The sequence below is a fragment of the Dermochelys coriacea genome, chromosome 3, assembly GCF_009764565.3.
Source record: "Dermochelys coriacea isolate rDerCor1 chromosome 3, rDerCor1.pri.v4, whole genome shotgun sequence".
NCBI classification, from domain to species: domain Eukaryota; kingdom Metazoa; phylum Chordata; order Testudines; family Dermochelyidae; genus Dermochelys; species Dermochelys coriacea.
The window spans coordinates 121,983,007-121,997,440 of NC_050070.1; the positions used below are offsets into that span (position 1 = coordinate 121,983,007).

The 14,434-nt window shown below is 39.0% G+C and overlaps 1 protein-coding gene across 1 annotated transcript in view; it reads left to right on the plus strand.

Annotated features, from left to right (window-relative positions):
- The window catches only part of FNDC1 (fibronectin type III domain containing 1), a 125,516-nt gene extending 120,339 nt beyond the window's left edge, over window positions 1–5,177 (plus strand). Inside the window, exons 18-20 of the mRNA XM_038397624.2 lie at window positions 48–209; window positions 2,861–2,983; window positions 4,472–5,177. Coding sequence (XP_038253552.1) covers window positions 48–209; window positions 2,861–2,983; window positions 4,472–4,587 — 401 coding nt within the window. The 3' untranslated portion in view covers window positions 4,588–5,177. The remainder of the gene's footprint in view (window positions 1–47; window positions 210–2,860; window positions 2,984–4,471) is intronic.
- Window positions 5,178–14,434: the final 9,257 nt, after the last annotated feature.

The window sequence follows — 14,434 nt, forward strand, 5'->3', positions numbered from 1 at the left end:
GACTGACCCTCTAGGTTTTTCCTTTTAATTTATTTTGTTTTTTCAAGGTGGTGAGCCCATCTGGATCCCTTTTACTTTTAAATATGATCCCACCTACTCAGACTGCAGTGGAAAGCAATATGTGAAACGCACTTGGTACCGAAAATTTGTGGGAGTGGTTCTTTGCAACTCTTTGAGGTACAAGATTTACCTCAGTGATGACCTGAAAGGTATGTTTTGGGATTATTCTTACAGTGCTGTCACCCCTCCACTTACTGTATCCATCACTTGTTGACTCTATGAAAGGAGTACATGGCTAAACTGATGGCACAATTTGGATACACATATAGCAGTATTTAGCTTCTAAGTATAGGAACCTAAAGCAGTTTGCACAGTGAAAGCAAAGTTGTACTTTCTAATCATAATACAGCTCTCTCTGAAATGTTCTGTGCTCATTACTCATGCAGAACTTCTGATGTCATAATGGGAAGTCCACACATGGATTAATTGCTGAATACACAATAGAGAACTACAGAATGGATAAAAGAGGAGACTTGTATTCTGAACAGGTTAGATACATGGTAGTGCAGCAATTGTTTGAGCAAATCCAGAAGCTGGTAGGTGTTCAACAAGGGCTGTCATATAACTGTAGCCGTACTAATTGGTTGTATTGAGAGGGAATGCTGAGTGGGGTTATCCCCTAGGCTTTTCAAAGTGTTTCAATGGAGGTTTTAGCAAAATATTTGTCTTGTTTCAAAAACATGTATAAACAAATGTTTGTGAAGACTTGTGCTCTCATGCCCATCTCTGCGGGTCCCAGGCAGTGCTCAGACTGCAGCCACCACCTGACAGCTTGCTGGTATCAGCAGGGAGAGTAGACTGATGGACCTTGGCTCATCAGAGACACCGCCCACAAAGCTCCTGATTTGGAGGAGGCATCTAGCCTCTCCAATTGGCTCAAACTTGCTATGTAAGCCAGAAGAAGGAACAGGAAGTTTTCTGAGGAACTAAGTGAATCCTAGGCTGGCTGCAACATAGGACTTTGCCTTGTTCAGATCCCTGCTTCTACACATCACTTCTGGCTACTGACTCCAGCTCTGACCCTTGGCTTGGCTCCTGACTCTGACTCTAGCTCTGGTTCCTGACTCCTGCTCTAACCACTAGATGTGACTGGCTACATTCTGGTCCATGACAGTAATATGCAAACAACCAGAACAGTAAAGCTCCTGTATATGAGACCTATCTTCACAGTTTCTGGTTTAAATTTGAGAGTGCTGTCAACCTAGCAATACTGGTGTCTGGGGCTATTTTTACTTTCTCATAACAAATTAAAATAATGAGTCTTGTTGAAATTTCCTCTGCTAACATCTGTACTGTAATTCTGATAAATTGCTTATTCCAGGGACTTTAGTAAGGCATTTGATATGCCTCACATGACCTTCTCATAAACAAACTAGAGAAATACAACCTAGATAGAGCTACTATAAGGTGGGTGCATAACTGGTTGGAAAACCATTCCCAGAGAATAGTTATCAGTGGTTCACACTCAAACTGAAAGGGCATATTGAGTAGGGTTGTGCAGGGATCAGTTCTGGGTCCGGTTCTGTTCAGTATCTTCAATGATTTAGATAATGGCACAGAGAGTACCATTTTAAAGTTTGTGGGTGATACCAAGCTGGGAGGGGTTGCAAGTGCTTTGGAAGATAGAATTAAAATTCAAAATGATCTGGACAAACTGGAGAAATGGCATGAAGTAAATAGGATGACATTCAATAAGGACAAATGCAAAGTTCTCTATTTAGGAATGAACAATTAGTTGCACAATGAGAAATGACTGTTTTGGAAGGAGTACTGTGGAAAGGGATCTCGGGGTCATAGTGGATCACAAGCTAAATGAGTTAACAGTGTAACACTGTTGCAAAAAAAGCAAACATCATTCTGGGATGTATTAGCAGGAGTGTTGTAAACAAGACACAAGAAGTCATTCTTCTGCTCTATTCCACACTAATTCGGCCCCAACTGGATTATTGTGTCCAGTTCTGGGCATCATATTTCATGAAAGATGTGGACAAATTGGAGAAAGTCCACAGAAAAACAACAAAAAATGATTAAATGATGACCTATGAGGGAAGATTGGAAAAAAAAACCTGGGTTTGTTTAGTCTGTAGAAGAGAAGACTGAGAGGGGGCATGGTAATAATTTTCAAGTACATAAAAGGTTGTTACAAGGAGGAAAGAGAAAAATTATTCTTTTTAACTTCTGAGGATAGGAAAGAAGCAATGGGCTTAAATTGCAGCAAGGGCGGTTTATGTTGTATATTCGGAAAAAACTTCCGAACTGTCAGGGTAGTTAAGACCTGGAATAAATTGCCTGGGGAGGTTATGGAATCTCCATCATTGGAGATTTTTAAGAGCAGGTTAGACATAAACGGGCAAGGGATGATCTAGATAATACTTAGTCCTGCCATGAATGCAGAGAACTGGAATAGATGACTTCTCATGGTCCCTTCCAGTCCTACGATTATATGATACTAGCATATGATTCTAGCATATAGCATGTTCTTAATAAAAACAACAAGGAGTCCGGTGGCACCTTAAAGACTAACAGATTTATTTGGGCATAAGCTTTTGAGGGTTAAAAACCACTTCTTCAGATGCAATGTTCCTAATGAAACTACAAAGTTTTCTCTCTATTCCTATTGGCAAATGTAGCATTCTTCACCTCTTATATTTTTATTTACTGGTGTATTGCTGCTCATCACTGTAGTATCTGACTTTCTCCCATCTTTATTTTCCTGGAAATGGGAAAGCATCATTGGTTGAGATAAGGCCATTTGAAACAACGATATATATCTGTCCTAATCTTTTATGTCACCTTTCAGATACATTCTACGGCATTGGAGATAGCTGGGGGAAAGGTGAGGACCACTGCCAGTTTGTGGATTCACACATGGATGGAAGAACAGGGCCTCAGTCATATGTAGAAGCCTTGCCCACCATTCAAGGTAAAAAAAAAAACAAAAACAAAAACAAAACAAAAAAAGGAAAGCTGAAGTGAAAGCTGAGGAATTGCACTTCATCCAGTATATAGAATTAAGAAGTTTTCTGCCTCTCTGTCTACATTTATATCACTTCTGTTAGGAGCCAGATGGACACCACATATTCTGAGACTGTATCATGTGATGTCCTAGTATAATAATTTGCAAACCACAACAGTTTGTGAAAGTTCAGACAAAGAGGATGAGTCTGCACATAAATTATTGGAATAAAATAGAAACTAGAAATAACCCTTAGGGTATGGTATGTCTACACCCCAAAAACAACTTGCAGCAGTGAGTCTCAGAGCCTGGGTCTACAGACTACTGTTAATCATTCACTCAGCATTATTGGTTTTCATCTTACTCTGTTGTTTTTTAAGGGTTGGGTTGCCGTGAAGAAACCGAAATATTCTCTTACATGTAGATGTCATAGAATAATACTGCACTTCTCTATTTAAAATAAGGATTGTTAATCCAGCTGTGTATTACTGCTCTAAGAAGCAGAGATGTAGAACGTACAAATTATACAACTGGCACAGGAATCAGCATTTCAGATGTTCCACTGTACAAAATATGCAGAAAGACTGTTGAGAGTCTTTAATGCTTTGAACTGTCACATTTTTTTATACAGATGAGGGAAATGGGCCATCAGTTTAAAAAAAAAAAAGGGGGGGGGATTTAACTCTGTATTTGCTGCATGTAATTTTGCCTCCTTGTTTTGTTATAAAAAATATTTGTGAATCCTGTCTTGAACCCATTAAGATACAATAATGCCTTATATTTTTATTTGTGGTTTTATTGTAGCCATGTTGGTCCCAGGATATGAAGGACACAAGATGGGTGATGTAATACCTTGTATTGGACCAACTTCTGTTGATGGGAGGTTAAAACTCTCAAGCTACACAGAACTCTGAAGACCTGAAGAAGAGCTCTGTGTAGCTTGAAAGTTTGAAACCCCCATCAACAAAAGGTAGTCCAATAAAAGATAGTACCTCATCCACCTAGTCTCTTTTAACATTTCTATGGCATTTTCACTCCAAAGTGCTTCATGAGCTTGAATTGATATGCAAATTTTATATAGAGGCATAACTTCACCTGCTACTGAAATTCAGACTCCTTTTGGAGTGAAATGCAAAAGCTCTTTATCAGCAGAGACTGCATAGTTATACAATAGTTAGATATTTAAAACAGTAAATCCAACTGAAGCTGTAGAGGAAACATATATGCAGGTAGAATGCAATCATTCAAAATTGAAGCAGGCTAGACCATCAGAGTTAACAATCCTACTTCTCATGAAGTGCCATGGGATTAACAAGTGGCTCCTATGCCTTAGCTTTTGTTGTGATAATTCTATATATGCTATATACTATACATCATAAATTCTGTACTGCAAAGACGTCATTTGTCAAGTTACTTTGCCTTTGGCTTGAACCGCTGCCATTTTTCCACCAACAGGGTATTATCGCCAGTATCGCCAGGAACCTGTGTCATTTGGGCGCATTGGTTACACAACACCTTACTACTATGTGGGCTGGTATGAGTGTGGCGTGCCAATTCCAGGGAAATGGTAACCATGTAGCAGTCTGCCGGCAGATCGTATGGAGAGTGCACCAACCATGCCTTTCAAATGACTTGTACTGGAAGACTGTGACCAGTTGTTTAGGAAAAGAACAAAACATGAATGAAACCAGCTAAAACCAGTTGCTAAAGAGACCCCAACCAAACCAAATATTACACATTTTCTCAGCTGAAATCTGTTGTGCTGCTTGATCACTCCACTTGGGACAGGATTTGAGTTTGGTGCCCTACTCTCCTTCTCTGGGTCTTAAAAGGCATGGAGATGTGGTTGTAATGGGTGCAACCAGTGCCAAGTGAAACCTAAAACTTTACTGGCCATGAAACCATGGAAGTTGTGTATATCCTCCAGGAATGGCCTAAGCATGTTGTGCTTGCTTAATGGAATGCCAAACACTTTTCCATTGTTATTAATGGAATGCTCCATCACTTACACCTGGTGGAGTTCCATGCTTCTGAGTGTTACTATACAATCATGCCAAGTTACTAGACATTCACCAAAGGCAATACATTGTACTTAAAACTTCTCTGGTGGGTTCGTCCATTGCTGGACTAAACACCGGGTCACAATGTAAATTCCCTTTTTATATATATATATATATATATATATATATATATATATATATATATATATATATATATATATATATATATAAAATACAGTTCTCTGTGTCCAAAGTACTACATAGAGAATCTGAGTTTTTTCTTGTTCACTAGATAAATATGGTTGGGATTTTTATGTAAAAGGTGCTGTTAATTAATAGGTCTTCTGATTTTTAGTCCATGAAACATTTTACTATGCACAATATACTAACCATGGAAAGAACTTTGTTCTTCTTATAAGTGAGCAAAGGTCTGTGACAGCTTTCTAGCAAACCAAAGGACTGGATATTTAATGGGAGTAAATCTTTTTGCCTATACTAAAATTGCATTATAAACCAGCATAGGTGCCTTATCAGCAGAGTGTCAACATTTAAGTTAAACTTTCTGTCCAGTACTATTTAAAAAGCTGAGTTCAGTTTTTGTTTGATTCATTTTCATCATCATTGTGTATTATTTATTCCTTGTGAGGTTATTAAGTCTCACTGTGTGAATGGAGGACTTGCAGACAAGTTTTAACTTATTTTCTAAACAAAACAGACATCTCTAGGATGCTTGAGCAGCACGAAACTCCTCTGATTCCGGTCCATCATGTGAATGAAGTATGAAAGTCATCATTCTTTCTCTAAAGCACATCAGAAGGGCAGACCACACAGCGTGTCTTCCATCAAAGGTTGAGAAGCAAAAGCTGGTGTGTCTGGGAGGTGTGCTCCTGATTTTTAGCCAGGAATACAAAACTTATTTGGGAAGCGGACAGTAACGTAGAATTTCAGTATGCATCAGAAGCAATTTCTCCTGCCATATTACTCTTTCTTTTAATGTAGCATTAAGTTTACTCTGACCCCAAGGGATTTAGCCTTTGTGGCCATATTGTTTCACTGTTACATCTTATAAGCCTTTACTCACATCAGAAAAGACTCCAGCATTCTGACGGCCTGGGAAAATAGCAATATACCTGGGGGACAAATTCAACCTCTTGATCTGTCACTCTCATTCCAGTTTACATACCATATAGGACTAATATCATATAAGCCGCTTTTGTAGTTATTGTAAATGTATGGGGAGAAAAGTAACTAAAGTGATTATTAAAAGAGCTTTTTATTTTCACAGTGGTGCTAGGATTGAACATTGAATTGTTTTCACATTTTGTTTTGCTTCAATGCAGTGCCAAATATATGATCTTTAAATATAGCTTTTTTCCCTAATAAAAGTATGATACATTGTTCCATTTTTTTTAATTGCATCCCTTTTGGTTGTCTGCGCCAGGTAGTCTGACATGCAGGATCAAGCTGCATGATGCCCCAAACGCACACTTGGAAGAGTAGAAGGTGCCAGTTTGTATTAAGGCAGGAAGTGTATGTAAGTGCAAACTTGACCAGGATTTCACATAAGGTTACTTGTGGAGGGGGTAGGGGTTGTTCCACAACAAAATAGATTTTCTCTTGTATTAAATCTGTATGATGTACATCCACATCATGGGCAATATCCCCAGCTTGTGTAAAAGGATATAGCACTATTGAATTCAAAGGAACTATGTTCAGTTTCACTAGCTGAGAATCTGGCCCCCTGTCTAAGGATGGGTAGTCCGCTACCACCACCACCCAGCAATGGATGCTATAGTTTGCTTATTCATAGACTGCAACATTTGTGAAATGTGATTTCAGACCATTCAAACATATGGGGTGGGTTATCTGCCCCAATCTGCTCCCTTCAGTTATCTGTTGGAGATACACCTGGAGCAGAGAGTCCCAGGTGGATGCAGAGAAAACTCCATCATTGCCTCTCTGCAGCCCCCAGCTTAGTGGGCAGTGAGGGTTGTATTGGAAGTATGGGGAGAAAGACTGGCCAGAGTGCCCTGCACTCTAGCAATTCCCAGCTGATGAATGATCTCCTAGAGGACCAAAGCCATCTGGGGCACAGTAGGGCAGCTCCTAGGCTCCTCTAACTTGGGGCAGAGAATTAGAGGGCCATAACTGGCCACCTACCACTCCCCCTGCTGTGCTGCACTCAGCAGAAGTTGGACCACAGCAGAGAATTCACCCCATAAAATGCAATAGCATGTTGTATGTTCTGTTCTATTTTATACAGAGTCTTATAGTACGAGTGCCTTTGTCTCGTGCATTACGCACTGTGAATCATATCTGTTATGTGTGATTAGTTCTTTCTCTCATCGTCTCCCCACGGGTGAATGGTGTGTAGTGTAGGGTTTTGTTTTGGTAGGGTTTTTTTTTTAATGTACATGTTGCTCTGTATTTGTTAAAGAAGGCAGATCAAAGAAGTGCACCTGCAGGTGAATCAGAAGATGGTGACTTTGTGAGGGTCCTTAGGTTCTTGGAGAGTTTGTTTCACCAGCCTGACGATGGTTATGAGGCTATTGCACCATCTGCTGCCACAAGGCAATGAGCTGCTGCTGTGTAGCAATGCAATACTGAGTCTGCCGGCACCCAGAGGACGTAGGGTGACAGTGAGCTGAGTGAGCTCCATGCTTGCCGTGGTATGGTGTCTGTACAGGTAACTCAGGAAAAAAGGCGCAAAACGATTGTCTGCCATTGCTTTCACAGAGGGAGGGAGGGAAGGCAGGCCTGACGACATGTACCCAGAACCACCCGCGACAATGTTTTTGCCCCATCAGGCATTGGGATCTCAACCCAGAATTCCAATGGGCGGCGGAGACTGCGGGAACTGTGGGACAGCTACCCACAGTGCAACGCTCCAGAAGTCAACGCTAGCCTCAGTACCGTGGAAGCACTCCACTGAGTTAATGCACTTAGTGCATTTTGTGTGGGGACACACACAATTGACTATATAAAAACAATTTCTAAAAAATCGACTTCTATAAATTCGACTTAATTTCGTAGTGTAGACATATCCTAAGTGTCCTAACCTGTTGGACCATCCTCCTCTCTTTGCTGTCCTTCTCACTGAGTGTTCCTTACATTGTTCCACCGCAGTGGCAGGTCATGCCCCTCAAAGATGTGCAGATGTGTCTACTCTCCAAGTCCTCCGTTCCAGCTCTGAGTTCCCAGCATAACCCCGCCAGTTCCATTGGTGCTACCACCCTCCCCAAACAGCCCATGTATCATAGCATAAAACAGAACAAGAACAGCTATGAAGCATGACAGAGAGCGTAATGGAAATATCACTCAGAGAAAGCAAAAATACCACTGAGTTGCACTGGTGATTTATTTGTAGGAGGAATCCAGGGAAATCCTCATCACTTTGCACCTCTCCCACTTTCTCAGCGATCTGTTTCCTGGGTTGAAATGTTCCATAACTCCCTAGCCAAGAAATGTTTCCTCCCTTCCCCTGTATACTTTTTGTAGTCTTACTTAAATATAGTATAACTTGCTATTTAGCTGAGGCTGCATCTGGGAGACCTTGTTATGGCTTCCCTGAGCTCTAATGATTTCACAAATAAAGTGCTGAGTACTTCAGTCTCTTGGAGCAGCCTGGTTAGGATGGCAGTCAGCATCCTTGTGGCTAATGCCAATCACTGTTTCCTCTCTTGAGTCAGCCATTCTTCTCGTCCTATTCTCCGGCCTCAATGGGATTAGGGAGAACTGTACTTCTCCCTTTCCCATCTCATCTCGGGAAAGTGCATCCTGCCTGGGAACACAGGTCTATGCCTGGAGACAATAGGAAGCAGCGCCAGCTCCTAACAGCAGAGCGGCCATTTGCGCTGATCAGCACATTTTCATTTCAAAACATTTATGAAACTCCTGGCAGCAGATGGAGTACGCTGGCCACTCTTAACTCTATAACCCTGCTTGATTTGATGTTTCTCACACAGCCTCACCCTTGGCATTCATCAGATCTTAATCTCTAGACAAGCTGTGATTAGGTGTCAGATAATTGTACTGAATACTGTCACAGATTTGGAGATAAAATTCCTGGCTAAAAAAAAAACATGAGATACTTTACATCAGAGGCCCCTTACTATTTCGATTAAAAAGTTTGCAGTTTTATAAATGAGAAAAAACTCATGCAGCTAAGAATAGTTGAAACAAAATGTATTTGTACTATGGCTCTTGATTAATCACAGTTAACTCACGCAATTAACTCAAAAAAATTAACCATGATTAAAAAAATTAACTGTGATTAATTGCACTGTTAAACAATAGAATACCAACTGAAACTTATTAAATATTTTTGGATAATTTCTACATATTCAAATATACCAATTTCAGTTACAACATAGAATACAAAGTGTACTCTGCTTACTTTATATTATTATTTTTGATTACAAATATTTCCACTGTAAAAATGCTAAACAAAAGAAACAGTATTTTTTAAATTCACCTCATACATTGTAGTACAATCTCTTTATTGTGAACGTGCAACTTAAAAATATAGATTTTTTTTTCTTACATAACTGCACTCAAAAATAAAATAATGCAAAACTTTAGAGTCCACTCAATCCTTCTTCTCATTCAGCCAATCATTAAGACAAACAAGTTTGTTTATATTTACAGGAGATAGTGCTGCCTGCTTCTTATTTACAATGTCACCAGAAAGTGAGAACAGGCGTTCACATGGACTTTTGTAGCCGGCATTGCAAGGTATCTACATGCCAGATATGCTAAACATTCATATGTCCCTTCATGCTTCAACCACCATTCCAGAGGACATGTTTCCATGCTGATGACGCTCATTAAAAAAGAATGCGTTAATTAAATTCATGATTGAACTCCTTGGATGAGAATTGTATGTCTTCAGCTTTATTTTACCACATTCTGCAATATATTTCATGTTATAGCAGTCTCGGATGATGACCAAGCATATGTTGTTCATTTTAAGAACACTTTCACAGCAGATTTGACAAAACACAAGGAAGGTACCAAAGTGAGATTTCTAAAGATAGCTACAGCACTCAACTCAAGGTTTAGGAATCTGAACTGCCTTCCAAAATCTGATTGGGACGGGGTGTGGAGCATGCTTTCGGAAGTCTTAAAAGAGCAACACTCCGATGTGGAACTACAGAACCCGAGCCATCAAAAAAGAAAATCAACCCTCTGCTGGTGGCATCTGACTCAGATGATGAAAATGAACATGCATCGGTCCATACTGCTTTGAATTGTTATTGAGCAGAACCTGTCATCAGAATGGACGCATGTCCTGTGGAATGGTGGTTGAAGCATAAAGGGACATATGAATCTTTAGTGCATATAGCATGTAAATATCTTGCGATGGTGGCTACAACAGTGCCATGCAAATGCCTGTTCTCACTTTTAGGTGACATTGTGAACAAGAAGTGGGCAGCATTATTTCCTGCAAATATAAACAAACTTGTCTGTCTGAGCAATTGGCTGAACAAGAAATACGACTGAGTCGACTTGTAGGCTTTAAAGTTTTACATTGTTTTATTTTTGAATGCAGTTTTTTTGTACATAATTCTATATTTGTAAGTTCAACTTTCATGATAGAGATTGCACTACAGTACTTGTATTAAATGAATTGAAAAATACAATTTTTTTTACAGTGCAAATATTTGTAATAAAAAATAAATATAAAGTGAGCACGGTACACTTTTTATTCTGTGTTATAATTGAAATCAATATATTTGAAAATTTAGAAAACATCCAAAATATGTAAATAAATAGTATTTTATTATTGTTTAACAGTGTGATTAAACATGCGATTAATTGCGAGTCATTTTTGTAATTGTGCAATTAATAGCAATTAATTTTTTAATCTCTTGACAGCCATAATTTTGTACAGTTTTTTTTAATTCCAATAAATTAGAAAAATAATTATAGGAATATCACCATCTGTATTTGTAAGTGCACTGCTTCAAATGTGGCCATGATATTTTTTCTGTTGTTATATTATAGAACATCTTGCTGCAATTACAACAGGAAAAAAAATGTAGGTGATCTTCAAAGGGAGATAAAACCTCCAAAAGTTGTTTTAAAATATTTTATTCAATGATTTTTAGCCTTTGCTACTACTGCCTACGCTATCATTATTTTCGGATCAGAAGTGACAGGGTCAAATCCAGTAGAAACCAATAGAGTTCAGCCAATTTACACCAGCTGAGGACTTGGCCTATAATTTTTAGACTCTTGAGTTCTGGACAGTCAGCTTCATAATGGAAAAGATATTGGGTATTAGTTTAGAGAAAAAGATATGCCACTCGCAGCTATGAAAAGACAACTAGAATTTCATCTGGTTGGGAAGTAAACTGCATGCAATTAAAATCCTTTATAGAAGCATACTAAATGTCATTATATAAAGAATTTATAGTGGGTCTTAATAAACAGGTGCTATATTGGTGATATTTGTCACAGGCAGTGGATTATAAGCATAAGTTTTGGGAATATCTTGTTGCATGGGCATCTTGCACAAGACTCTGGTTGTATCTCAGAAGATAATGCTGTCTTGGCTGTTTGTTTGCTGAAAGACCTCTCAGGTATACGGAATGTTTCTGAAGACATTACAAAAAACTGGATCAGCTTATAAAAGACAACACATCTTTCCATTGTCTAAACAGATATTTTTTTCTGCTGTTATGTGCCAACAATAAGAGAATGAGTTAATACACATACACAGACACCTGCTGCTTTTGAGAAATCAATCCACACATTTCCAGCACTTGGAAAATCTGAAAACATTTGGAAATCTTTCGCTCACCCATGTGACTCAGCAATATCAAGAGTTTATTCTTGTAGGTGATCCTGAACAGCTTGGAAATTTGGGTTCAATTCAGATAACCAACCAAAATGAGACATCTTTCTCCAACACATCTTCAATTTATCCAACCTATTGAGATTTCCCCCACTCACCTGCCTCTCATCACCTCAGTCTCCATGAGACACTCTCCTTTTCCTGAAAAACGAAGGATGGGCACAAATGTTCAAGGCTGTCTGGCCCGGGGCTCTTTGTTGGACTAGCATTGGCAGGGAAGTCCAGAGCCAGACCTCAACATCCCCTGAGTTGAGGAGGGTTCCAGTCTTTCCAGTGTCTTAGCAAAGTTCTTTTTTTCTGCTATTCTTATCCAATTTTTGTTGTATCTTTAGAAGAATTCTGTACATCTGAGGTGTCACCCAGCAAACGTAAAGCCAGAGTGGTCATGACAGCATCACCACTGGAGATAGTGCCTCTGTCTTGTGCAAAATGTTTTCCTGGAATGTCCGTATAAAGATGTGGTCGGAGTCTGTCTCTGGTGAAAATAACATATTTTAAAAATCTCATTTGATCATGCCCAGAAAAATGATTGCAGTGTAAATTAATCCTGGCTCTTCATCTGGGTCACCTGCTCAAAGACAATCCCAGAGTGCTGGGGGGTTTATAGGTGCGTAAGATTGTCCTTTCCCTTGGCTGCTGTACTTGTTAGCTCTATTATTGTGAGTGTGGACCCTCTGTGGTGTAAATGTGATATTTTTCATGGCAATGACTGTATGTCAGGCATTGATATTGTGTTTTCCAAATGAAAAACAAAAGTTAAAATGATGCACAGGTTTTCCTCAAATTTCTCACTCATTCCACTATGATTGTAAAACATATTTGCTAGACGCAGATACACCTTTGGGTACTTCACCTCACCTGTGAAATGCTGCAGTCTGCAACTATACTGGCAATTCCTTCAAAGACAGTACACAAGAACAAGTAATACTTCAGTACCCCTGGATCCCATACTGACAGATAATTCCAAGAACCAAGGATTTTGCTTTCTGCCCATAATTAGTCCCAATAGAGAAGAAAGGAGAGCAGAAAAAGATCTATCAAAAAGCAAATGGCAAATATTTCCAAGGAGCTAAGCCTGCTTTAGTAGTGCCATGCGCTCTCTAATAGCCCTGTTGCAGTTCAAACAGATGGTCATTCAGTATAGTAGATATTGCCACAGTTACCAACTTTTGGTATTTTGTCTATGCAAATTGCCTTTAAAGATGGGTACTTTATGGCTCTAAGGATTTAGACCAAACACATTAGGTCAATATGGAATTATGTCATAGAATCACGGAGGAAAGAAATAGAAACAATCTATTGGGTAGAACCGATCAAAATTTTTTGTATGAAAAACTTATTTACTCAAAAATTGGTCATTTTTAGAAAAACAAAGGCTTCACAGTTTGTTTTTCAAAATTTTCTTTTTTAAAAATTGAAAACCAAAAAATAATTTTAGGTTTACATTTTTCAGTTTCATTTTTCCCCTTTTATTAGTGATAAAAGGGGAGAAATGAAGAAAAAGAGGGAACATCAAAAATTGATTAGTATGGTATAAAAAAACCTGTGACCATTTTCATAATGAGTTGTTTTCTAAAACTTCACATGCAAACCTTTTGAAATGTTTGACTATGTTCATCATTTGTTTATTTATTCATTCATTTTTCAAGCAGCTCCACTGGCTCATCGAGTCCCTCCCTGTTTGTGCAGAATGCTTCCACCAAACTTATTGTCTAGTGCTTTGTCCAGTCTCATTCAACAGTGGTGACAAGCATCTTCTAAATAAAAAAGATGAGAGATTGAGGATGAGGCCTCCACCAGTTCCCTTGGATGTCCATGCTACAAGCTAATACAGCTCACACTTAGTCAAGCTAATACCCTTTTGCTAGTGTCATTCCATTTTTCTGGGTTAAATCTGTTTGCACTGATCTCAATAAGTCCACACCCTTTGAGTACTTGTAGCTGTTTATCATTACCACTCTTTGTAGTTTGACCAACTATTCATTACTATTGTTTTCTTTTTAAACAGTGCCATTCAACGATATTCTGGGCCCAGTTCAAAGACTCAAATCTGGGTTCTCTCTCCCCCTGCTGCAAGCCCCCCACTTCCCCCAAGGTACTTTACAAAAGGACCTTCCTAGCCTTCTCTGAAACAATCTCATTTCTTAGCTCATCCCAGTCAACCCATCTTGCTTCCTAGTTCTTGATAGAAATAATGGCCACACCACTTAACCTCTCCTGCCCCAGGGATGTTCTTAGGCAGCTCTTGATAAATTTGAGCTTGCTGAAACTCCTTTCATTATCAGCCTCATTTACAGAAAACCAGCACAAAAATATGCAGTGCTGTTACTGTGTTAGGAAAACTTTTGTATCTAAAGACCTTTTGTAAACATAGCTAAGAAGATCAATGAGTGCCTTTGTTTCCAAGTCATCCTTAAAGATTCACTTGCAAAAACTGGTGAAGAACTCATTCCTGACCTCAAAATCTCAGAGTTTAAATGTCTGGATAGCTATTTGCTAAGTTTTGACAGTGTCTCTTTAGGGTGCTGAGGTTTTTCAATTTCTTGACTGTCAGAAAAG